General features: G+C 38.4%; 1 protein-coding gene across 2 annotated transcripts in view; it reads left to right on the forward strand.

Moving 5' to 3' along the window:
* MAP2K4 (mitogen-activated protein kinase kinase 4) overlaps positions 1–26,605 on the forward strand; it is a 105,225-nt gene that overhangs the window by 9,835 nt on the left and 68,785 nt on the right. Inside the window, exons 2-3 of one of the 2 annotated variants that reach the window (XM_065896610.1) lie at positions 827–859; positions 21,110–21,212. In XM_065896610.1, coding sequence (XP_065752682.1) covers positions 827–859; positions 21,110–21,212 — 136 coding nt within the window. The remainder of the gene's footprint in view (positions 1–826; positions 860–21,109; positions 21,213–26,605) is intronic. The other variant, XM_065896611.1, reaches the window with a different exon arrangement.

A 26,605-nucleotide genomic window follows, 5' to 3' on the forward strand; every position in this document is an offset into this window, starting at 1 on the left:
AGCAATAATAAACACAAGCATAGGTAGACCACTGAGAAAACTAGAAATTCACCCAATAGACTATGATGGCAAATGAATATTTTGGGAAGGCTTTTGTTTTGAACAGCTTACTTTATTGGGTGCATTTGACAAAACTACATCTGTATAAATATATGCATAAGGTATAACGAGGCCCAATTGAATTTGGAAAATATGTTTATGTTTCTAAGGAGAATTTAGAGGTTTTCTTCCTATAACTGCTATAGTCCTACTTACCGTTTCTAGGGGCATGGTCTTTTTTCAGGCCTACTTCACAGGAATTTAAGCACCTCTTTAGTAGTTCACTGTCTTATCATTTGAGGTTAGCTCACTGGCAGAATGTTGCTATGTGTGTTTAGCTGTCACAATTTATCAACTACCAAAGCTTTTGAATCAGGGGTAGTAGTTAATCGAGTAATTCCAAGTCAGTAATTTGAGTTAATAAAATAGCTTGTGATATGTTCTGAACTTGTAGATTGAAGAAATTGACAAAACTGTCTTAAAAGTTGTTCTTAACTTCCAAGGGCTAATAGCTATTCTTTTTATTGAATAGATGTGAAAATTAACGGTAAAGACAACGTAACTCTTACAATTTAAACTTGATTTCAGTTTCGTATAATAAAGTACAATTAAGTCAGAAAGAGCTGAGTTTTTGAAGAAAGCCCGTATGTTATAGTTCTATCTGTGATGGTGGAGGTTATATGATTTGAACTGTTCTTGAATGTAATATAAAAATGCTATGTCATGTTCTAATTTTGGTTTGTTTGATTTACAGTAAATGAACTGGAACTTATCTCTTTTACTTTAGGCTTTCAGATAAACTTCTGTGAAAAGGCACAAAGTAAGCTACAAATTTTATGATGTTATGCTACTTAATTTTTTTATATCCATCTTGGTATTGGGAATGTGTCCACTATTGTTTCAACTAACCAACCATGGCAATTTTACTTTAAAAGAGCTTCCATTTTTCATTCATTTTCCAAATACAAAAAAAAACCAACAACTGTATTATATTCTTGCTTTCACTTGCAATTGAAATAGGAGAAACATATATGTAGGTATTCAAATGTATGTAAGTATAGAAAGATGTATATAGATATAGACAGATGTACTTGATTTAGAAAGATGTATAGAGGTATAGAAAGACATCTATTCATATGTATATAGTTATATAGAAAGATGTACATAGATATTTGGACTTAGCCATAATTTAAATCACAGGTTGAGGAAAGTTCACTTTTAAGATTGGAGTGCAGAAAGTATACAGTATAACTGTATTCTGAGACCTCATGCTTTAAAATTGATTTATTTTAAAGGATACATTTAATGAATTTTAATTTTTTTCTTTAAAACAAAGCTTTTTTCTTCCTCCTCCCCACCCCCCAATATAGACTAGGGTTTTTGTTTGTTTGTTTGTTTTTTAATAAATTTATTGAATTTATTTATTTATTTTTGGCTGCATTGGGTCTTCGTTGCTGCGCGCGGTCTTTCTCTAGTTGCGGCGAGCAGAGGCTACTCTTCGTTGCCGTGCACGGGTTTCTCCTTGCAGTGGCTTTTCTTGTTGCGGAGCACGGACGCTAGGTGCGCAGACTTCAGTAGTTGTGGCTTGCGGGCTTCAGTAGTTGTGGTTCACGGGCTCTAGAGCGCAGGCTCAGTAGTTGTGGCATGTGGGCTTAGTTGCTCCGCAGCATGTGGGATCTTCCCAGACCAGGGCTCAAACCTGTGTCCCCTGCATTGGCAGGTGGATTCTTAACCACTGCACCACCAGGGAAGCCTTAGACTAGGGTTGTATATTAGGGTACCAGTCTTCATATACTACAGAATAGGTTTTCTATAAGAAAGCAAAATTTATAAAGCCAAAACAAATGCATTTTAAACTTAAATGTCATTTGTATAAAATGCAGTTTAAAAAATCCCAACTCAAGAAGGCTATTCTCCAGTTAACATAAATATATCCCAAAATATAATGTATTCATCTTCTGCTTGTTGACTCATAGAGTGGGGAAGAATAACGACCGCTTTTTTTTTTTTTTTGCTGTGCTGCGAGGCTCGTGGGATCTCAGTTCCCTGACCAGGGATTGAACCTGGGCCACGGCAGTGAGAGCCTGGAATCCTAACCACTAGGCCGCCAGGGAACTCCCACGACTGCCTTTTGATGTACATCATTGTCTTTTCCCCCCAGCTTTATGGGATGTAGTTGACACGACACTGTGTAAGTTGAAGGTGTACGCATGATGATGTGATGCCCTTACGTATTGCGGAATGATTACCACAGTAGGGTTAGTTAACACCTCCATCACCTCACATAATTAGTATTTCTTTTTTGTAGTAAGAACCTTTAAGATCTACTCTCCTAGCAACTTTCAAGTATATAATGCTGTATTGTTAACTGTAGTCACCGTGCCGTTACCTTTTAGATCCTCTGATGTGTATCATTCTTATGTAAGTTAGTTCAAACGAAATAAAGTTTAACCTGGAGAAAACATTTCTGCTGTTTTAAAATTTTCTGATGGAATCAAAATGCTTAATTTCCATTGGTTGAACATTGTGACTTCCTTTGAAAAGCAGTGAACAAAAATTTATTTCTTGATTGGTTTATCCATGATATAAATATATAATGAGCAATAGAGTAAGGCAGCTAGATCCTAGGATAAAAATTTTTAATTGGTCCATTATTGTCATCCTTCTCTTACCTTAAACTAAAAATAGTATACGATTTCCTGCTCATAGTGAACCTACATATATGATATATATCTACATGTAATGTAGTTACAGCTTCTATTTTATGCTATATTTTAATTTTAACACAGTTTTTAGCTTTCTGTTTAAGTATTTCTGTTAATATTTAATATACTTTAAAATGTTTATTTACATATTGACAGAAAATCTAATTTAAGAAAACTGCTGACATTTTAAAAATTTAAAACTGCATTTGCACTGTTGCTTTTTTTCTTAGTCCTATTGTGAACATAAAACAAGAGAAACATTGATTTTATTAAATTTAAAATTGTGTATACAGTGACTATAAATGGCTCTGTAGGTAGATGTAAAATGCCTTTAGACTTTCTAAGTGGTACTGTCCTCTCCCATTGTTACAGAAATGATAGGTTTGCAGTGCTGCTTGCTTTATTACACGCGGCGGAACCTAACCGTGTATTCCCACTTGATGCCCACTTTTGGTTGCCTTCACTACCTCTTTACACTGTGACTGCTTTCTCACATCTCCCCTTTTATTTCTCCCTCTGTCTTTGGGAGGTCCTTCTCTTAATTTTCCAGCTTTTGGAATTCATACAGTTTTATACATTCATTCACAGAGCACACGTTGGACACATAGGTACCATCGAATGAGGGAGATTATTGGGGCAGAAGTGAATAGAGCCCTAAGCCCTTAGCTAAGGGCTTAATAGAGCCGTTAGCGGGCTCTTAGTGCAGTGGACTAGGGTTGTTCCTACGTTGATTGCAAGCATACGACTACTGATGCTGCGGATTGATTAGTAGCTGAACCCAGGATGAGGTGGTGCAGGAACGCATATGTACTGGGCACCTTTGCTTCCACTGTTCTGTCCTGACAGAGAACTAACATGAGGGCTTCTGTGGGGTCTCATGATAGCTGCTTTCCTGATTGGAGACCACGGCTCAGAGATCCAACAATGGCCTGTCCTGCTTTGGAGTCGAGCAGAGCTGTCTGTGCTGGCTTGGACCTCAGTGGAAGTCTTGAGGAAGGGGAGGGTTGGACCTGAATGATGGTACGGAGGGCCAGCTCTGAGGTCACAGCATTTATTTTTGAACTCTTGGTTCCTGTATTTTAGGGTAAGTTTTCAGTTGCTTACATATATTAACACTGTTTCTCAAGCTGGTCCTATGATTTGCATGTCTTAAAAGTTATAAGTGCAATTTGGTAATGTTTTCAGAAAATCAGTCTTCCAGTTTGCTCTGGAATATAGCCATTAACTGTATGTTAAAAGTAGCCACTCATTTCTTTAAAAATAAGGGGCTTGAAATCACCAAAGCAATGTTTTCTTGACTATTAGGGCATACTCTAGTGCCAGTTTTATTTTAAGGGTGTTTCAGAATTTTCAGAAAAACTACAGTTTAATTCATTAAAAATAATTACATAGCATACAGTAGTTGTAGGAGGGGATGGAGTACAAAGAACACAAAAGTACATATTGTTAAAAGTCCACTATGTTTGAGTCTGCTTCAAATGCTCAATTCTCCATCATAAACCAAAAAGACTTATTTTAAGATGATTCTGATGACTAATGGAAGCTCTGAAGGATTAATTTTCCCCCATTGTTTGACTTACACATAGTTTTTATTTTTTATATTGTTACATTACTGTTCCAATCAGTCTACTACAATTGCCTGTTATGAGTTAGTGGCGTTTTATTGGTGATGTGTGTATAGGTTTTTAACACACACCCAGACAAATAGTGTGAGACTGCATATTTAATTTTGGAACCAGATTTTTATAGAAATTCAATAAAAATCCACTTTGCACCTCATGATCTTTTTTTATCAATTATAGTTTCTGCATTTATTTGCTTTTTGGTTTTCTAAATATATATAAGATAATATATATTTAATATAAAATTGTTATTTGAGCCAACAGTGTTATATTTCTTTAACACTGTTAGATTATTGAATTTTTCTAAGGTCTGTATGTAAGACTATATCAGGGGAAAATGTTTTTTTCCCATGTAGATCTCCTACATTTAGAGGGTTGATTAGTTCATCATTTACCATTTGGAAATAATGATTTTGTACTTGTAAATATGTTTATGTGATTTATGACTCAGTTTGAATGATCATATCTCAGTGGCTTTAATGAGCTAACTTGAAAACATAGTTCTTTAGAATATGATTTGCTTTGCTTTATAAAACCAATTTTGCGGGGGGAGGGGGGCAGAGATTTGCCTAGAAACAGTTTTTGAGATATGGTTTTGTAAATGTCAAATTTACCTTAGCGTATCGGCATTTTGACTTTTTGCTCGTATGAGAATTGTGACCCATTAAAGATCCCAGGGCACGGGGATTTTCCTCAGAAAATGCCTAGTAGAACCCTGTGCCGATCAAAGTGAGAGTAGTTAGGAATTTGGCAAATACTCTTTTTTTTTTTTTTTTTTTAAATTTGTTTATTTATTTATTTATGGCTGTGCCGGGTCCTCGTTTCTGTGCATGGGCCCTCCCTAGTGCGGCAAGCGGGGCCCACCCTTCACCGCGGTGCGCAGGCCCCTCACTATCGCGGCCCCTGTTGCTGCGGAGCACAGGCTCCAGACGCGCAGGCTCAGTTAATTGTGGCTCATGGGCCCAGCCGCTCCGCAGCACGTGGGATCCCCCCAGACCAGGGCTCGAACCCATGTCCCCCGCATTGGCAGGCGGACTCTGAACCACTGCGCCACCAAGGAAGCCCGGCAAATACTCTTAATAATTTAGTTTTCATACAAGGGCACTTTTAGCCTTTTTTTCCCCCCTTACTGCAGTGCATTTTCTGCCCATGGCTGTAGAGTTTTTGAGTGCTAAAGACAAGTTTTGGTAGTGTTGAGTTTCCGTAGCTTTGCCTTTTTTACTTTTGATAGCTCTAAAAAGATTTAATGGCTTTAAAAATTTGTTTTACTTGAGAATGTTTGCATAGCAACATGTATTTAGAAAATTACATGTTGCAGAGCTGACTGTTATCCTTGAAGTCATTAATAGAAATTAGATTACAGGTATTGATCGCTTTTGGTAACACTGCACACCAAAGTATTTGGGGGGAAAATGGAGGTATCCTAATGACAGATTTTCATTTCATTGTGAAACTATTCTTTTTAAATAAGTACCCCAAATTGTTTTTAAATTGGTAATAATAAAAATGAAACAGTAAAGAGGAGGAAGGATGTTTTGTGAAGCTTCCCAGAAGTCTGAGGAAGTCAGTAATACGTTTACTGATCTGATAAGTTCTGTAAAAGATGATGTTTCACTCAAGAGAGTATTTGACTTTACTGGAGGTGGAGTATAGACAACCACGGGAAGGAAGGAGTGGAGGGAGGGTCAAGCTGTCCCGTGTTTAAAACTAAGAGCTTAGAACATTCAACTAATTAAACTTCTAATTTCCTATTTTATGTAACAAAAATCTATACCCAATGACTAAAATTTTATTGTTTGGGATTTATTAAGCTCACCTAAGTTTTTCAGCAATCCTAAGAAACAGAATGACCACATTTGCTACTACTGGAGGGTAACATGGTTTATTTAAATCTAAATACACGCTGAACTTAGTTACAAAATGAGACTATTGTAGGGTTTGCCGTAAGCCCCTAGGACTGAGCGTCTAGTACATTCATCACTGTCTGTGGACCATGATGAACTGCCAGGGGAAAGCCCAAGCTTTCCAACAGCTTTTATACTAACTGAAGCCCAAGAATCGTTGTATAGGCTGAGTCAAGGTTCATGCATCCCCTTTATACCATATACCATTCCAAGGGGAATGCTACCTAATTATCTTTGATCTTGGAAGTGGTGGGAACATTAATTCTTCCTGAAAATTGGTTTTGTTGCTAGAGGAAGGAAGGTTTCAAATATCTATTGCACCTTAAAAATCATTTGGAGAAGCTTACTGTGTGGTGTTTTTGAATGAGAAAAAAATTAGTGATTCTCCCACATTGCAGGAAGTTTCCTTTTATTTGCCAGTTGAACTTTACGATGAGCAATGAAAGGATATTTGACAAAACTTTTGTGAGAAGTTTCCAGAAATTATTGCCAACTAACTCTCCAGTTAATCAAAGTGGTTTTCAATTTAGCTTATAAATTTAGGGTGATGGTTTTCAAACAAGGAATAGTAAATACTTGCATGATTTTATGAGTGCTTTCAAAAATTGCCAACTAACTCTCCAGTTAATCAAAGTGGTTTTCAATTTAGCTTATAAATTTAGGGTGATGGTTTTCAAACAAGGAATAGTAAATACTTGCATGATTTTATGAGTGCTTTCAAAATCCAGACACAAGTGTCTAGATGAAAAGATGTTCTAGAAGAAACTTGGCACCTGCCGTGTTGGTGTTGATTTTCTCATTAGGTAGAAATCAGTGAACATTAATCAGCAGTGAAAATCAAGTGTATACATATTTACTCCCCTTCAGAGAACCTCTTAAAAGGTTAAATAAACAGAGGCACAAATATAGCATTTAACAAACATATCTATACCGCTAATGGTAAGAGGCACTGGGGTCTTTAAAGATGGATTAAATCTAGAGCCTACTCTGAAGAAGTTTATGTTCGTTGAGGAATTGAACATGTAGTGACAGACTATGTGGTAGAAATAACAACAACAGATAACTCTCATTTACCGTGTGCTAAACTCTGTTCTAAGCTTTTTATTTATCTTATCTAATCTTATCTGTCACTTTATTTAAATTATCTAAGTAAGTTATTAACTCTTTATTTCTTCCAACAATCTTGTGAAGTAGGTATAATAGTTATTATAGGTGAGGAATGGAAGCACAGAAAGGTTAAGGGAATTTTCTAAAGTCATAGAGCTAAGGAGTAGCAGACTGTGTGACCTTGGTTTGGTCACAGGTTACATGCTATAAACCATAGTGTTTTATTGATTCTTGAAAGAAAGCGGTGAGCACTCATAGGAATGATTTTCTAAACCAAATGGCTTTTGAGGAGTCTTCACTTGAAAATTGTCATGAGATCTGGACATACCTTTATATATCATTTTTGATTTTCTGGCCCTGGAGAGTTTCAAAACGTTATCTAACAAGGCTGACTGAACATTAAGTGGAAAGATTCCTTCTTGTGGCTCCAAAGCTAGGGACAGAGGGATCTGCCACTAGGGAGAAAGTATTTTCAAAAAATCAGAATTATTCTGGCCTAGACAGATGCAGAGAATGGATTGCTTTGGGATTCTCAAACGACTTGTGTGTCTGGGGAACAGCTGACCAAGATGAGTAGGTCAGGAGACTGGGGAGTCAGTGAACAAGGTGGCCATGTGCTGTGTGAGGACAGATTTGTGTACAGGCTCTTAAAAACGAATTGATGTCTTCAGATTTATATCTCTCCTACTTTCTTATAGTTAGGGGTGGAAGAAAGCACATTATTTAATTTTTTAAAAAACGTTTAATTATAGAAGTTTTCAAACTTAGAATAATATAGTGAACCCCAGGTACCCATTACATGGCTTCAGCAATTGCCAGCATATGGTCGATTTTATTTCATTTGTTCCTCCTCCCTCCACCTGTCTCTACTAAAAAAATTTAAAGCTGGTTCTGATTATCATGATTTCATCCACAAATGTGTGTCACACATCTTTTAAGTGATAAGGACTCTTAAATACATAGCTTTAATGCCATTATTGCACTGTTAAATAAACAAAACAATATTATCAGATAGCCACTCAATGTTCAGATTTCCTTAGATGCCCTACAGATGCCTTCTTTACAGTTGATTTGCTCCAACTTGAGGTCTCAACAAGGTCCACACACATACTGCATTTGGTGCATATGTCTCAAGTTTCTTTACAGTAGTTCCCTCTTCTCTCCTTTTTTCTTGCCATTTATTCATTGAAAAAAAATGGGTCATGTTTTTTTGTAGCATTTTGCACATTTTGGATTTGGCTGATTACATCCTTTTAGTAATTAGTGTTTCACATTGCCCTGTATTTCCTGTTAATTTCTAGTTAGAAATAAGGGCTTTGATCACATAGATATTCAAATTTTTGGCAAAAACACTTGGTAGGTGGTGCTGTGTATTTTTTGTTGTGTCACATCAGGAGGCATACGATTTCTGGTTGCAGCTCTTGTTAAGATTGATCAGTGGGCTTTGGTGCCGTCAGTGTGTTTCATGTGGAATAAAGTTCCCCATCAGCCTTTCACCTGATGGTTCTGGCTACCATCAGTGATTTTTGTCTAGATTAATTCTTTCATTCGGGACTGGTTAACTTGTGTTTCTAAACGTTTGTGGACTCTGCAAATAGTTGCTGTTGTCAACCAAGAAACAAAGTTTGTGTTTGGGGCATACTATCAAATGCAAATTATTGCATTGATCATCTGCACCAGTGCTGAAGGATATGAAGTACGTGACTGAACAGGGTTAGTGAAATGCAAGAGTTGCTTAAGAAATTGTCACTACTAAAAGGTGAATAATGACACCTGTTGGACAAGTACGTACCAGTCACTGAGAAGGTAATTGCCAACTGGAACACAAGTAGTTCACGTGTTTTTTATATCTTGGATGAGAACTCCTATTTACTTCTAGTCTCACCAAACTGCCTTTCGATGACTATCTCTGGTTCCCAAGTACTGGCAAGATAACGCTTGAAGGACCTGAGCATTCTAATCACTGAATATAAATTAATGAGCAAAGCTGGAATCTGGTTTGGGACTGATCTTAATTTGGCAGAACTGGTCTCACATACCCACTGGTTCTTCGACTTCACCAGAGATCAAGAGATCTTTAAAAGTCCCGAACCAGATTCCAGCTTTCTTAAGCAACTCTCCCCTCTCCCATTTCACTATCCCTGTTCAGTCACCCGTCTTGTAACTACACTATTCAAGTCTCCACGTGGTGATGTTCTAACACTGATTTGACCTTGCACAATTTGTAAATAACAAATCAGAGACATTTCAGTCAGGATACTCTCATGTACTGTATATTTAGAAAGTAGATAGGGTGCAGTATATCCTCTTTGAGTGCCGTTTAACTCTCTTTATTAATCTTATTCTAACCTTTTAAAAACCTTAATTTATAGAATACATTTATGGGCAACAAATAGTACTTGATTGTGTCCACTGAGAAGTGAAAGTGTTAGTCACATCTTAATGTTTTTTTTTTAAATCGGGAAGGATTATTCTGTGGGGTACAAAGAAGCTCTTTGGATGTTGGTGAGAGGAGTGTAATAGAGCTGTAGCTATTGCTTATACATATACGATATTAGCTTTGTATGGAAGATGCTCATTCATTTTCCACCTCTGTTACTTGCTTTGGTAGTAACACAGTTGGGTTTGAATTTAAATTTGGATTGTGAATTATTACTTAAAATTTCTTTAAAAAGATGTATAGGATAATACAGCACTGAAATGGAAAACGTTGGCTGAGTGTATAAAAGATGATCGCAAGCCATGCAACGCGAGGCAGTTAAAAACGCCAGCTATCTTGTTTTAAAGCCAGAGGGTGGCCGACTAATCCATGTGTCATGAAGTTCTATAGTCAGGAGCATCTCTCTCGTTAAAGCTTGCTGGCTAACTTTTTCAGAGAACCTATTTAACTTCTAGTTACGCATCTTTCGAGTAATGAGAACCAGAGAAGCAACTAATTAGATCTATTGGGAAGTATGGATAAAACCCCCAGTCAAGATGTCTGAGTGAAACTGTTTGTCCTAAAGGTGTTACATCAAAACTTGGGCTTGGATTATTCCTTTTTTCAAGGAATATTTGAGTTCCTGTGACACGCAGGTGCTTTTTTTATGGAAAGTCACCAGAGTGCTGAATCTAATTTCCAGGGGTCAAAAGTCATCCAGATGAATGTGAGAATGCTTATGTTCACATGTTGACTGTGTTCCCGAAGAAGCAAGGGGCTGTTAGGTAACACATGTGGTACGCTCTTGGTGACTAGTTGAAAATTGTATAGTGTGGGGCTTTCTGCCCCTCCTCTGCAGTTATTAAATCGTTGCTGAACTACTCATGGTGTTTTAGAATTGGGGAAGTCATCTTTGAAATAAAGCTTCCCTTCTGCTTTAGGTAGTGCAAGCTGCAGGCTTGCTTATAGGTTTGGATAGCATAAAAAATCAAGTACAGGTATTAATGGAAATAAGGAAAGATTTATTTCTTGAAACGGACTTCTTTTGCCTTTAGGAAATCTTAATAGTCCTCACTTCTCAGCGTTTCACATTTTGCCACTCTGAGGTGTTTTCTGACCGCAAGCAATTTTCCAGTGTCAGTTGGGTGCCCAGCAATTCAATTCAGTTCTGACACTGTCTACCTGGAGTTAGCATCAGATCTCACAAGTTGAAGGGCTCAGCCCCATAAAGCTGCTCTGACTTCAGATCCAGCTGCAAGTGGGGCGCCGAGGCTGCTCACGCTTCTGCTCGGCGGACTGCAGGTTACAGGGCTCCCTTACCCACCGCCCCCAGGTGCACTTATTTGCTAGAATAGCTCACAGAACTCAGGAAAACACTTTACTTATGTTTACCAATTTATTAGAAGCATGTAACTCAGGAACAGCCAAATAGAAGAGATGCATAGGGCAAGGTGTGGAGAGAGAGGAGGTGCAGAGCTTCCACACCTTCTCTGGGCTTGTCATCCTTCTAGCACTTTGATGTGTTTACCAACCAGGAAGCTCCCCTAGCTCATCTTTAGGAGTTCTTATGAAACTTTCATTACATAGGTATGATTGATTAAATCGTTGGCCTTTGGGGATTGAACTCGATCTCCAGACCCTCTGCCTTACATGGAGGCTGGAAGTTATAACCCTCTGATCACTTGACTGGTTTTTCTGGAGACCAGCCCTCCCATCCTGAAGTTTTGGAGGTTCTCCCCACCCCCACCTAATAAGCAAAAACTCTGATATAGTGGAAAGAGGCTTGTTATGCATAATAAAAGATGCTCATCACTTAGGACATTCCAAGGGTTGTAGGAGCTCTGTTCCAGGAACCTCCAACAAATACCAAATATATTTTTTATTATATCACAGACAATGTCTGTAGCAAAACTACCTGCATATAATAGACACATAGCTTTGAATCAGTAAGCTTTCTAGACAGACTAATCTGTAGTTACCCGGAAAGAAGAGTGGGTACCCACTATCACTTTGGCCAGTGGATGGTTGATTTTCTGTTGTGAAAAGGATCAAGGTGTCCTGTCTGCTAGGACTAAAGTGGTACCTCTAGTATGATGCTAAATTGTCTGTAAAAAATACAGCTTTCTGTATCCTAATCTACTTGCTAACTTACAGGATTGAGCCTAGAAGAGTTAATTATTTATGACTGTGGGGGAATCCTTATTGGTATTTTGGGCAGATGAGGAAAGAAATTAGATAAGGGAAGAAATTAACATTTGATAAAAATCTGGCTTTGTTGTGTGGTTAATAATATTAGTTTAAGTAAACTCTTTAAGAAGAAGTCAGATCTGGTTGTTTTAGTAGCTCCCCAACTTGGGCACTGCTGTTGGCTGAAATATTCATCTCCTTGCCCTGTGGCCTGGAGCCACTCGCTAGAGCTCTGGGTCAGTGGTGCTTAGCCAAGAACAGCCTTGTTTCTCCTTCATTGTGTTGTGCACCTGTGCTTTTCTTAACACCGTGGTACATATAAAAAAGGTTTGAAGCACTGATTGAAACACTGCTGATGGTATTATTAGAAACTATGGTTAACCAGCTTATTTCATTTCTGGGTGGTGGAGAGTTAAAATGATGATGGCAGGATGCTGCGGGTTTGCTGAGCAGGAAGAGTGTACGTGATATAAGCGCAGTGGGCATTCTGGCTTCTCACTAGAGCTGAAGCAAGCCGCCGTGAGAACATCGCGTGTGGCCTGTGCCTCTGCCTCCACAGAGCCGCAGCGTGGGCTCGAGGTATGGACGAAAACTGGAACAAGCTCCGCGACTTTTCTTGACACGGTTTTCCTAAGTTTGCGTATTATGTGCCTTGTCCCACTAGAAAGAGGGCTATCGACAAGGAGGACTCCTTATGTGGATGGTTTTCCAGAAATCCTAACATCTTACTTTGGGCGTGTGGTGAGACAGTAACTTAAAACTTTGGGGAGCTGATGAGTTTCATGAGAATGTTGGAGGGTCCGATTGGGAGGCCTGCACATCACAGGAGAAGGGATCATAGACCGTCTGCATAGAAAGTTTGGTTGGAGTTGGTCAACACAGTGTTTGCGTGTCACTTGTCTCCACGGGGCCCCTGTTGACATGTTCATGGATTTCAAGCTTAAGAACAAAAATGCCATGTGGATTTGGCTGAGTTTGGGGCATTACATGGATGTAAAGTGTTCTGAGCTCCTGGACAAGGTGCTGGGTACCTTTACTGACTTACTGTGCTGCAAACAGTCCCCTCGCTGACTAGGATAGGATTGTCAGTGCTGCGTGTGGCCGTTGAGCTTCTCTGTGAAGGGAAGTAGTGCAGGTGTATAGTGGGTTAGGCCTTTCGCACAAGGACTGTGAAGGATGATGATAAAAGAGAATGCTAAACAACAGGCTGGGGGCACATGAAGGACTCAGAATTATTAGCACTTCTTCCTCTTCTCCCCTAAACTGGGGGTGGAGGTGTGCTGACAGACAGTATGGCTGCCACCTTTTGAGTATCCATTTGGAACCTTCTCAAGGTGGATGTGTAACTGGAATTCCCACTCGTAGATTCCCATGGAGGCTGTGCTTGCACAGTCAGGAGCATGGCATTGTGTGTATGTGTGTGGGGGGGATTGTGTTTTCCTGTTTTGTTGGAGATTAAAATATTGTTAACTTAGCTGATTCATATACCTTCAGAAATCTCAAATGATATAACTTACGAAATATTACAAGATGATAGTGGTATGGAAATGTCCAAGTTGTATTAGCAGGTATATCAGAGTGCCTATGCGTACTTGTATTTTTAAGGCCATTTGTTTACTTGTTCTCTAGGGCTCAGTAAGATTAGATTTAGAGAACAGATTAGAAAGCTCTGATGTGAGGAGCAAGGAGACTATAATTAAGACAGAGACAAAAAACGCTTAGTGCTGAAAAACAGAAAAGTAGAAAAAGAAAAAAGTCACTGATAATTCTAGCACTTTGAATTAATCACCAATGATATTCTGGAGAATGTGGCCTGTGTGTATTATAGATTATCATATGCACATGTGCTTTACTAAAATGACAGTTTATCAGACACATTACTTATTGCCTGATTAAAAAAGAACTCTCACTGTTAAAGTTAATTCCGATGTCAATAGTCTTTATGGTGTGTTTTCTTGGTAGCAGTGTAGTATTCCAATTATGGGTATGCCATAATTTTTGTAACTAATCTAACACAGATGTCTCTGCTTTGAATAACTTTCTTTGCATTGCCTTTAACTTCCTAAAGGATAAATTCTTAGGAATGGGTTGGCCGTAAGGACATTTTGAGATGTTTGCTAGGTATGGCCCTTTTTATGGAGAAAGTGAACCAGTTTATCTCACAGCAGTGCTTTGTTCATTCATTTGTCTGTGTCCTTTTGTTTACTGAAGAAGTGTTAAGGATTTATGTGTCTGGTGTAATTTTAGACATTGAGGCACATGAGAAATGGTTTCTGCACCCCTGAAACTTAGGGTGTAGTGGGCAAGGTGGGCATGACCTAACCACAGATAGGTGTAAAAGTACAGCTCTGACAAGTTCTGAAGGGACTGCTGCTTCTCATACCCTTTGTTAACATTGATATTAGGACTCTTTATTTATGTGTGGGATTAAAGGCAAAAAATGAATTTTAACTTTTTGGAGAGCTAGAAGAATTTGATAATTTTTTCATGTTAATGGTTTATTTCTGTTCTGTTCGTATTGCTTCTTTTGTTAATTACCTGTTCACGCTCTTGGTGTATTTTCTAATTGGGATATTTGCTGTCATGTTGATCAGTAAGGCCCTTATATTCTCTCCCAGCTTGTCATTTCGGAAGGTAATGATTTCAGCTGGGGCTTTGTAGTTCAGACAGAAGGATTTCCTCTTTGCCCCTCGGTGAACCTGGGGACCTCACAGGAGAGCTTGGGACCATGGCGATCCAAAGCCAAGATCCTGCTCAGCAGAATGTTTGATTCTGTCTGCATGACTGTGTGGACAGGCGTCTCAAGCCCTGTTTATCTCAGTAAAGCCTTGACATCTGTGCTGTCTTGGTAATCCCAGGAGGGTCTTCCTGAATTAGATTGTTCCCTGGGTGTTTTTGAAGAGTTTGGACTAATCAGGAATTGGCTAGTTTAGTCTTAGGGATTATATTTGTTTGCTGGTAATAGACATCTGGCTCATATTAGTCCTTCCCACAGTAGTTCTGCCAAGTAAGGGGTGGTTTTTATCTTGGTTTTACAGATGTGTGAATTACTAGACCACAGAAATATCCCTCTTTCTATCTTTATCAGTATTTCATTGGTGGTCATTTAGCATCTAGCAAAAGTACTTCCCCCCCCCCATTCCTACCCTTTAACTTCCTCCCACCATGTTCCTTTTTAATTTTGGCAGGATGCCAAAGAAAACAGTTTGTAATTATGTCACTACCTTGTCTATCCTTTTGTCCCCACTGCCTGGCAAACCACCTTGTGTATAAGTGTGATATTTCTGCACCTATGGCTATGGAACTTATTACACTGGACTTCCCCCAAATCTGTCTTACACACAAAAGTGTCAAAATGTGCTAAAGGGGCTGTTGGTTTCTTAAACAAACTCAGCACTGTCCAGTTTCCAAAATGCTTAGCTGCATGGATGAATGACAGTGTTCTGTTTTACTGATGAGAGTTCAGTGTTCTAAGTGAGATTTTGTGAATTTTTGGAAATTGCTCACCCTGATGTACCAAAGGCTGGCAGAGGAGGAATAATATAATATTAGCTGGTAGTAGCTCATGTACTACTTGGAAGGCCTGAGATTGCAAGTCTAAAATGTACAGAGTTGCCCATTTCTTCTAACTGCAAGTCAACATCCTTCCTCTCTTATTCTCTCGAGCTTATGAAATAAGTTAGGGCACTTGTCACGGTAGTAATTTAGGCAGAAAAGGGAATGAAAGTAAGTTCTTGTCTACCACTTTATTTCCTCATTTCCGAAATTGTTTGAGGTTGCATAGTTGGAATTGTCTTCCTCTTTTCCGGTGATTACAGATAATTTAAAAAATTATTCTGGATACTCTTTCTGTTTTGAAAATTAGGTACTCGGAGTTAGAGCCAAGGGAGAAAGGAGAATTTAAGGCAATTCTTCCCCCACCCCTGGTGGGATGCTTGGAATACTTGGTATCATATGAGTGATTTGTCCATTGTAGTTCAAGTTCCCACTTTCTCCTGTGCTTGGGTCTGGGGAGTCCCCTGTGGTGGTGATAGGAGTTCCTTCAGAGGGACTGATTCTGATCACTTTTTCATTGTTTCTCCTCAGCTCCTTTAGCATGTGAGTAGTGGCTTAAAAGAGCAGCTGTTTAATTTTTCATGATTCTGTTTGTTACTCACATGTCTGCATTCAGCTAGTCGGTCTGTTGGGGCGGTCTCAGCTCAGCTGGGGTGGCTGGGACTTCTGGGCCTCTCCATGTGCTCTTTCATCATCAAGGAAGCCTGACTGAACTGCTTTCCATTTAGACTCAGTAGCTTTCCAAGAGGGTGAGAGTGCAAACTGCAGGGGCTCATAAGGCTTAGCTTTGGACATCATATAGCATCCCTTCTGCTCTATTATTCTGGTCAAAGCAAGTCCCAAGGCCTGCCCAGATTCAAGAGGGAGGGAAATGGATGCCACCTGTTGATGGGAAGAGCAGCAAAGTCACATTGCAAAGAAGCGTGGACACAGGGAGCTGTGATTCATTGGTGGCTTTTTTTTTTTTTTTTGCTGTACGCGGGCCTCTCACTGTCGCGGCCTCTCCCGTTGCGGAGCAGAGGCTCCGGATGCGCAGGCTCAGCGGCCATGGTTCATGGGCCCAGCCGCTCCGCGGCATGTGGGATCTTCCCGGACCGGGGCACGAACCCACGTCCCCTGCATCGGCAGGCGGACTCTCAACCACTGCGCCACCAGGGAAGCCCCATTGGTGGCTATTTTTGTAACAGTCTACCGCATAACCCACAGTGGTCTGAAAGCTGAAAGGTGTCTTACTTTCGGCTTCAGTATTCTGTGAGTCTAAGTTGTTCTGTGGTCAGAATTAGAGCAAAAGATATTCCTAGGCTGTAGTGAGTATGGATATACTTGGACAAATCCTTCTTCTTCAGAATCATAGTTCTGAATATTCTTGAAGATCCCATGCTTAGGAACGCTCCTCTCATGAGAACTGTGAGGAAGAAATTGCATATGCATGATATGGAAAAGTCTGTGTAAATATTACTGGTGTTCCGTTAAGGCGGAGCTCTGAAACCAGAATTTCAAGGGTGATGCAGAAAGACTGGCCCTTCAGTCCTCGGAGTGGCTGAGTGGGGCCTGAGGCTGCTGAAACACCTCGGCCAGCTATCGGGCCAGCTATGATTTTGATTTTCTCGCTGTGTTGAACAAATGTCCTCATTTTCTGTGTAAGCTATGGCATGAAAAAAGTTAGGCAGTGTTGCCCTAAAGGATACAGCAGCGCTTTGGAAATGTGGTGGGATGAGGACAAATACTGTTTTCCTTTTCAGTCAGTGTTCTTGGGTGCAAACAACAGAAACTTATTCTAGCTAATTTAACCCACACTTTAGTTGTCTGGGTCTGTCCATGTCAAATTTATTCCCAGATCAATGAACATTTGAAAGTATTTTCTATATCAGGCACTTGGGTTTTAAGTATACAAAGACAGTCTTCTGGATGGGAAACTTCTTCCATATGAATAATTTAAGATATTTGACATATTTTGTTTCTGTCCTACTGTAGTTAAAGGGGAGGATCTGTTTATCTCTGTTGACTGGTTAGGAATTGATTATTTGGTGACAGTCTTACCGAAGGGGTAATTATAATCACAAATTTATAGTCTTTCTTGATAATTACTTCAAATTACTTGTACAAATATTTTAATCCCTATTAGCTTAGAAAAATCTCCACTGGCCATTTATAGTATCACTTATTTCCTTGTACCCTTTTCTCCCTGTGGAAGTTGTTGCAGGCTTTTGAAAAAAATCCACATTGATCTAATATCCTATTTGTTTGTAGTTTTGTTATTAAAAATATCTGAATACAGGGTGACAGGTTGCCTTTAGGGTTTAGTTTTTTGGGCCCCTTGAGAAATGGAAGTAAAGATGAGAAAGACCAGACCTAATAGAGGTTCTTACTTAGAGAAAGTGAATGGCAGAGGAAGAGATGCTTAAACAAACAAAAAGGCTCATGCCTACAGAGATTCAGAAATAGCCTTTAAGGTATTGTAAAAGCGGCCTCTTTCTGCCTTTCCCGGAATCTCACCTTTGATGGACTTTCTGGAGCGTTCCTTCTCCTCCTCTAGGCTGACCACCTCATGAGTTCCTCTTAAACTGATCATCATTTGGGCAGTTGGGGTGCGCTGCTGAGAACAGGCCGTGTGACTCGACCTCAGGCTCTGAGTCATCGCCGCTTACAGAGGCTTTGAACTTTTATAGAATTCTTTGTCATATTTTGTTGGTGAGAGATCAGAATACATACTTGGACTGTTTTCAAGATAGCTGCAGATGTTTCTGAAGTATAGAGTGTGTTTAAATCTAATTTATGTAAGTTAGATTAGTTAGATGTCACATTCTGTTACTTGTGTGCTTGTTCATTTATGCAGTAAATGTCCTTTAAAGACCTCAATTTATTTTTGTTTAAATGTGAATGCAGTGCGAAAAGGAATCTCTGTGTGTGTGTGTGTGTGTGTGTGTATTAGGTAGAAATATTTATTTTCAAAAGAACAGTTTGAGTACGTTTTAACTGTAGTAACATACCTTATTTGCCTGGGAAGGTTAGCTACTGTCCTGTCAAATTGGGCTTTTGAAGAGAGGGCCAGTTTTGGTGTTTTTCTTCGGATAGTTTTCACAGTGATTCTATATTCTGTTATTATCCTTAGTATTTGATCTTAGTCTTCTATCACTTTTCACCATATAGAGAACATGGGTGAGGTACCAGGTAGTTTCAGACACACACACGTGGCAGGTGGTGTTCGTAAGCATTGAGCTCATTCAGATTTATGATTGCAAAGGTCCTTCACTCAATTGTATCTCCAGACACTTTGCTGTATAAAGTAACATTCATAGCTTCTGGTACTTTGGGGGCCACCTTTTCAGTCCACTACAGTCTGCCTTCTGGCCCCCATGTAGTCACATCTGCCCCACATGCAAAGTACATTCACCCTCCTCCATCATCCCCAGAAGTCTTAACTCATTACATCGTCAGCTCAAATCCAGACCTCATCTAGACATCATCAGCTCACCAGTCCTAAATCTCATCATCAAAAGCATCTATATCAGGTATGGGGTGAGACTCTTGAGTATGATCCACTGTGACACAAAATTCTTCTCCATCTATGAACCTAGTAACTAGAAGATGAGTTATCTGCTTCCAAAATACAGTGGTGGGTCAGGCATTGGGTAACAGTGATGGAGATTCCCATTCAAAAAGGGAGAAAACTGAAGGTTCAGAGGAGTGAGCAAGCAGTCCCAAGCAATTTCAGAATCTAGCAGGGCCTGCGAATAGTCCTCTGCCTTTAAGTATTTCTTAAAGGCAGATTTCCAAGAAGTGAAAGAACATATTCGTTTGAAGCTTCTTGTATACTGCTGAACCTCTCACCAGAGGTTACTTTTCTACCAGCAGTGTATTTTGCTAGTGATTCTTTTACCTGGTCACTCTGATCACCATGTTATCATTAAAAAAAAATAAATGTATGTGTACAAAATAAAACCTCTAAACTTTCCCAATTTCACATGAACCAAAATTTTAACTGTTTTTGGTGTTACGAGTACCTTTCATAATTTTTTCTCAATTTTGCTTAATTTTTCATACCCTTGCCAATTTTTCTATTTTTTCTTCATTTGTGTGATGTTTTTATATATTTAGAATTTCTGATTTTGTATTACAAGGATTTTCCCAAGTTTTCATTTAATTTTTTAAAGGTTTTTTGGTAAATACAGAGTTTGCTTTTTTAATACAGTCAAGTCTGACATTTTTTGTGGAGTACCTTTTGCATGTATAGTTTGAATGTCCTTTCTCTACTTGCAGTCAAATAAAAATTATTAAAAAAATTTGGTACCCAAAAGGGCAACTTATGAGGAAAATTCATGTTGTACTATAGTTATGTCTGACGGTGAGCTTCTTAGGAACTGCCATTATCCTGCAGAAAGGCCCATCCCTGAGAGCTGATCCAGCTCTTGTCCTGCAGTCCTGTCTGACTAGCATGGCACGCTCAGCCTTCACGTCTCGTGAAAGCACCGGGCTGAACAGGTTGAGCCCTCTAATCCATTTTCTGAATCCACTGAGGTGGGAAGGTGCTTGGATGGCAGAGAGGTTGTTGGAATAGGTATTGATTGATATATGTATAATGAAGTGCGAAGAGTGAGTGCTAGGAAAAGTATCCTTAATATGTACATGAAACCAAGGTGTACTAAAAATGTGGGAAAACCCAACTCTGTTACAAAATTTCCATATAGTAGACCCCTGCATTAATGATTTTGTAAGATTTATTGACATAGAAAAAAATATGGTCAGTGACTAGAGCATATTACAAAACAGTATTGTGGTCCAATTTTAATTGTAGAGGAAAAGATAATGTCTCTATGTATAGAAAATAGTGTGCATTAGATAATGATTATTTTGGGGTAACTGGACTTTTAAGTGTATATACAAGTTTTTAAAACCCTATATATTTATAGGTGTATATATAATATTTTATACATTTTTGTTTCTTTATCTTTTCTGAATTTTCTGGCTTTTCTGTAGAGGACTTTTTTTTTTTTTTCGGTATAATATAAGGTATTGATACTTTCTACCTTCCTGTACCAAAGAAATTGCCTCCTCAAAAATGATTATTTGGTATACCTGTGTTACTAACTTGGAGTTGACTGTACCATAATGCTTTTAGGCCATTATGATTGCAGAATGCTTCATATTCTTCACTCAGTTGTTTATATTACATTCGAGGGAAAATGATTTTTATTAAGCTAAGGAAGTAAAATGTAACACTGGAAAGATGCTAATATTTTAGTATTTTTCGATATATCTGCTGAGGGGAATGATTTTTATTGTGGTGTTTTTACTTACAAAAGCCTTAGCATCTCTGAACGATATAAACTGGAAGCACTGAGCATTGTTTTCTGTTGTTTTGGAGATAATGAGTGATTTGTGGTTAGTAACAACTTTAGATCACTTTTATTTACTTTTTCTTAATTCTGAGCAATTCTTTGCCACCTTTCAGAATATTAATTATATGTTAAAGCAAAATTTTCTGCCTTTTGGAGTGAATTTCTTTTGCCCTCAGAATCCTACCTGTTTTATAGTACTTGAAACTTTTACTTTTTATTTGTTATTTCTTAGGTAAACGCAAAGCACTGAAGTTGAATTTTGCAAATCCACCTTTCAAATCTACAGCAAGGTTTACTCTGAATCCCAATCCTGCAGGAGTTCAAAACCCACACATGTGAGTATTCCTGGTAATCAAATAAAAGGCTCAACTCAAGCAAGGGTTTTAAAGTTATTGTGTTTTATGAATTTTTTCAAGTCGAGGGGTTGGTATTTCTGTTATCCTCTGGGCCATTTGAAATATTACGGTTTGAACTCAAATAGAAAGCTGTTGATTCTGTAGTCTGAAGTAGGCAAACACAATTTTCCTTTTTAAAGTTGACTTGAAGGGAAAGGAAGAGCTGAAGATCCAGTTACATTTATATCGTTTTAGTTTCTCTCTTATTGAACTCTGGGAATATTATTTTTACCTCTCCTTCTGGATTTCCAGTTAAGTTGTAAGTAGTATTTAGAAAACTTAACTCTCTCCTGTAGATCTGCACAAATCATCCCCACTTACTAGTTGACAAAATAGATTTCCATTCTTAATATACTGAGTGTCTATAAGATTTCCATGTCATAGTAGATTGAAAGAATATGTATGTGTCAGTGATTTTTTTAAAAATTGACTCCCTTAATATTTTTAAATTAAAAAATAGAAATGATATTGTAGTATTTTACTGAAGAGTATTAGAAATATATTAGTTAATTTAAAACAATCTCGCCATAATAATATTTTACAGAAGCCTTTGAATCAAAGTGAAGTGAAGTATTAAATAATAATGTTTTCTTCTTCTCAAACCTGGCAAGAACATGAAGGGTCAAAGCCAGTGGATTTACATTTCTACTAATGTCCAGAAAAATAATTTTCACCTAGTTCTAGTATTGAGAACTATAAAGCAAGTGGTGGAAGGTATGGTTTAAAAAGCTGTCAGAATCCATTATTTTATAGTTTTGTAATAATTCCTCAACAATCTGTATTCAAACTTTATTAGACTACAGATATATTTATTCTTCCCAAAGAGGCACATTTATTGCTGTTTGACATTTGGTATACACTGTATTTGCAAACAGTAACACATTGGTAGAAGGTAGACTGTCTTGCAGTGGGAATGTTGAAAATATTTTATTTTTAAAACATTAGTGTCTAGAAGGAAGCAGCAGGTACGTGTGTCTGTACGCTCTTATGCTTACACCTATCACCTAAAGGGGAATGAAAGAGATTTTCAATGAAAACTGAGTGGCAGTTTATTTGCCTGGGAGTGGTGTCTGTCAGCTTTATTAGACTGCTGTTCACAATGAGACTTCTTGTCAGAGCTCAACCTTGTTACCTTCTCTGAATCATATTGAGGAAGGAAACTCTTAGTACTGCTTAATTAGTCAGAGCTCCAGCGGCAAGGAAACACTGTTAAAAGAACCTCCTTCCTCATTTCCTAGAATTTCTAGTGAAAGCTAGTACAAAAGAACTTAAAAGAACCTCCTTCCTCATTTCCTAGAATTTCTAGTGAAAGCTAGTACAAAACTAATTCTTGAACATATTCCATTTCTGTTGCCTTGGTTGCCAGCTGAACCACAAATTTGAAGTCGAAAAAAGAAGGATATGTAGTAATCGCCAAACTTAACAAATCTTTCTTTCTTTCTTTTTTTAAAAGCCCCCTTGGACAAAGAGAAAGACAACCTGATTTGCATTTAGAACTAGAAAAACATTTACATATTTGTACTCTCTCCCCACTAGACTTTCTTCATGTCTAGGGGAATTCATGGACAGAATCTTTTTTTTTAAACAGTAAACAGGGTGGTGAAGAAAAAGCTTTCTTCCAAAATTTGAGTCCATCAGGCTTTTTTTGTTTTTTCTTTCTTTCTTTTTTAAACTACTTCATAAAAATCCTGTAACCAGCTAGGTTTCTTATTTATCTCTTCCCAGAAGGTGTTAAAAGTTTGAGAGGACACAGTAATAGGCATCTTTGTGATAGAATCTTTGGAATTTGATTCTAGCGTGTAAAAGTTTTAGACCCTGCCTTTGAGTTTTATTATTGCACTCGTCTGTTATCTGGATCAGGAACAGGCAACTACTAGTATTGATACTCATCAGAGACAGTTGTTTCCCTGCTTTGGGCAGCATATCTTCTCTACCTTCCCACCGCCTTCCACAGGGATCCTCTGTATTCTTCCTATGTATTGAATACTATCAGGCACTAAAAACCACTGTTGATCCCTGCTTAGGATAAGTTTGCAATTAGAAGATATAACTTGCAGTAGGTGGAGGCTTTGAAAAAGATACCTCTATGCCATTTATATGTGTTTCCTCCTTTTAAAATTTCCTTGCATTCAGTTCTTCTTGAACTTTAGTTATAGATATAAATATAAACCTTTTTAAATGGGTTTAGGAAAAGATAAGATGAAATATAAGTAACTAATGAAGTTATGTCCCAGGGACTAGTTTCAGATCCATCTGACATTTGATGTCTACTGGGTGCAGGATTCTGTGGACGATTAAAAAAAAAAGATTAAGACAGTGTCCTTATTTTCTGAGAAATAGCAGTTTAAATAAACTTTCAAGAAGACAGAAATTCAAGAAGTAAGGCATAAGATAATACAGATCAAAAGTCAAATGAATGGTGCAGGAGGGGTAAGAGCACTTCAGATAAACAACTTGGTGAAAAGTTTCGCAAAGGAACAAGGTTTGAACTGGATTTTGAAAGCCCCCTAGAGGAGGTTGGTTAGGTGGAGAGAGGGGAGAATGGCATTCTGGTGAGTGTCAGCGCACGCTAAATTTGCGGACCATGTGTAGATCTGTTTCACTGTAGTGGAGATGTTAGTTATAGATTACCTATTTCTCTCTCACTTTCAGCATTTTGCCCTTATTCTTGGTGTTCTATAATTATATGAGAATATGCTTAGGTTTGGATCATCTTTCTGTGTACCGGATGAATTGTTTTAGTTTGAAGAGTCACAAATCTTTTTCTGAGAGTTTCTGCTGCTTTTCTTTTGATAGATTCCTTCATGTTTTTCCTATTCTCTCTTGCGGAAATGTGTGTTATTTGGTTTTTGTATCTCTGAATTCTCTCGGTCTTTGACTTTTATACTTTCTATCTCTTTGTTTTCTTGCTTTATATTCTAGGAGATTTCCTTTATTTCCTGACTCTTCTATAGAATATTCTGTTTTGGGAATTGATTTTTTATTTCTAAGAGTTGATTCTGGCTTTTTCTTAGTGTCCTACTCTTAATTTGTGGATGTAAAGTCTGGAATTTAAAAATTCTTTTCTATACTTTAGGTAATCTATTTCCTCAAGGGTCGCTTTTTCTTTTGTCTTTGTCTTTCTCCTTTGTGTCAGCTTTTTTCCACATGTCTAGTAGTTCTTGGTTGTCCATTGATAGTTGAGGATGAGGAAATTAGAAGACTTATTGGAAGCTCTGGTTAGAGGCAGCCAACTGGTGGGCTTGACTTGACTTTTCTCTGAATGGTTTGAGTGCTGGCTGTTAGGCCAGGAATATTCTAGATGCCATAATGAGTAGGCCAATATTTGCCCTAGTAGGCATTGTTTTTTCCAGATAGCATGTTTGTTTTCTTTAGAGACATGCTCTCTTTTCATTTTGGGGCAGGTGGAAAGGAAAGGAGGAGCTGAGTAAACCTTTCTTCTGGAAAGAACTTTAATCGCTCTTCCATTTCCAGGCTTTTGTACTTTCCAGCTACGAATCCTCTCTAAGGTTCTGTTGGGACCATTTACCTATCTCTCGTCTCGGCGGCATGCTCCCCTCCCACCATGTGTTATGGGTGCTAGTTTTCTCTATTGCTATTTTTTTTAACCCCTTATTATGGAAAGTTGCAAATATATCCAAAACTGGAGAGTGGTAGCTGAATCTCTATTATTTATCAGTCAGCTTTAGCAGCTTCAACAGTTAATATGGCCAATATTATTTTTGTCTATTCCTCTACCCTCCTTAGTTTTTTTTTTTTTTTTTTTTTGCGCGGTACGCGGGCCTCTCACTGCTGTGGCCTCTCCCGTTGCGGAGCACAGGCTCCGGACGCGCAGGCTCAGCGACCACGGCTCACTGGCCCAGCCGCTCCGCGGCATGTGGGATCTTCCCGGACCGGGGCACGAACCCGTGTCCGCTGCCTCGGCAGGCGGACTCTCAACCACTGCGCCGCCAGGGAAGCCCAACCCTCCTTAGTTTTAACCAAACCTCAGACATATTATTCCATCTATAAATATTTAAGGATGTGTTTCTAAAAGACAAGGACTCCTTTTTAAAAACACAATCATAATATTATCATTATATCTAGTAGGATAAATGATTCTTTAATATCATCAAATAAGTATTATAGATTACTTCATCACTTTTTTTTTTTCAAGTTTGAAGCAGGAGCTAAACAAGGTTTTACACTGCACTTGGCTGACAAGTTTTTGAAACTGTAGAGTCCCTTCCCTTGGAATTTATTAGTTTTGCTTTGTCTAGATATTTTTGTCTGCTTTCAGGTGTTCAGAAATTTGTCTAAATCTCTGTTTCTTTATTGTTTATTTCCTTTAAAAAAATCATTCTTTCCATGTGGGTCCTTAGAGAGTGAGGAGACAACCTGGTTTTTAATTATCATTGGTTAAAATTACAAGTATTTCCAACACACGAAAAAGTGAGTGTTAGAGACTCTTGTATCTGCTACCTAGATGTAAGAGATGTTAGCATTTTGCCATTTGGCTCTTTAAATGAAAGATTAAGCTGTAAAACTAAAGAGTGCAAGGAAGGACGAAAGGAAAAAAATGTTTGGCTACTTCTGACATTTCCATCAGGATTGGATTATACTAGGCACTGTATGTCTTTTTGATACCCCGAGGGTATTCTTATAAATGTGGCAGGCTTGTGCTAAAATCATGTTCTGTATATAAAATTTGACATGAACAGAAGTAGATATTCCACTGCTATGTTCTGTGCTTTCATCATGCTGAGTGATGTGTGAGTGCTCTCAGTGTGCTGAATCATTTAGAATGCACCAAATACGATTGTTATTCTGAAAGAACAGCCCTTTTATCTTCACAACGTATCAGGATTGTACAAGAAGAACCACCAGCTTAAAAGCTAACATTGGAAATAAATAATGATGAGTAAAGATACATTTGGGGGCTTAAGCTAAACATTTGGGAACCATATGTTGTAAATTTAAGGGGCTCTGTTTTGTTGAGACCAAGAGGATCTCATTTTTCTTTATTATATTTGAACAGAAAAAGGCTCAGTTGTGCCATAGAACATCTAGGAGGTAGTTTTAAAAGAAGTTTTGAAGTCCCCAGTTAATCACTAGTATTCTTTTTTTTTTTTTTAATTTATTTATTTTTGGCTGCATTGGGTCTTTGTTGCTGCACGTGGGCTTTCTCTAGTTGCAGCGAGTGGGGTGCTACTCTTCTTTGCGGTGTGTGGGCTTCTCTTTGCGGTGGCTTCTCTTGTTGCGGAGCACGGGCTCTAGGTGCACGGGCTTCAGTACTTGTGGCACATGGGCTCAGTAGTTGTGGCTCACGGGCTCTAGAGCGCAGGCTCAGTAGT

This window comes from Phocoena phocoena, chromosome 19 (genome assembly GCF_963924675.1).
Source record: "Phocoena phocoena chromosome 19, mPhoPho1.1, whole genome shotgun sequence".
Taxonomy (NCBI): Eukaryota; Metazoa; Chordata; class Mammalia; order Artiodactyla; family Phocoenidae; genus Phocoena; species Phocoena phocoena.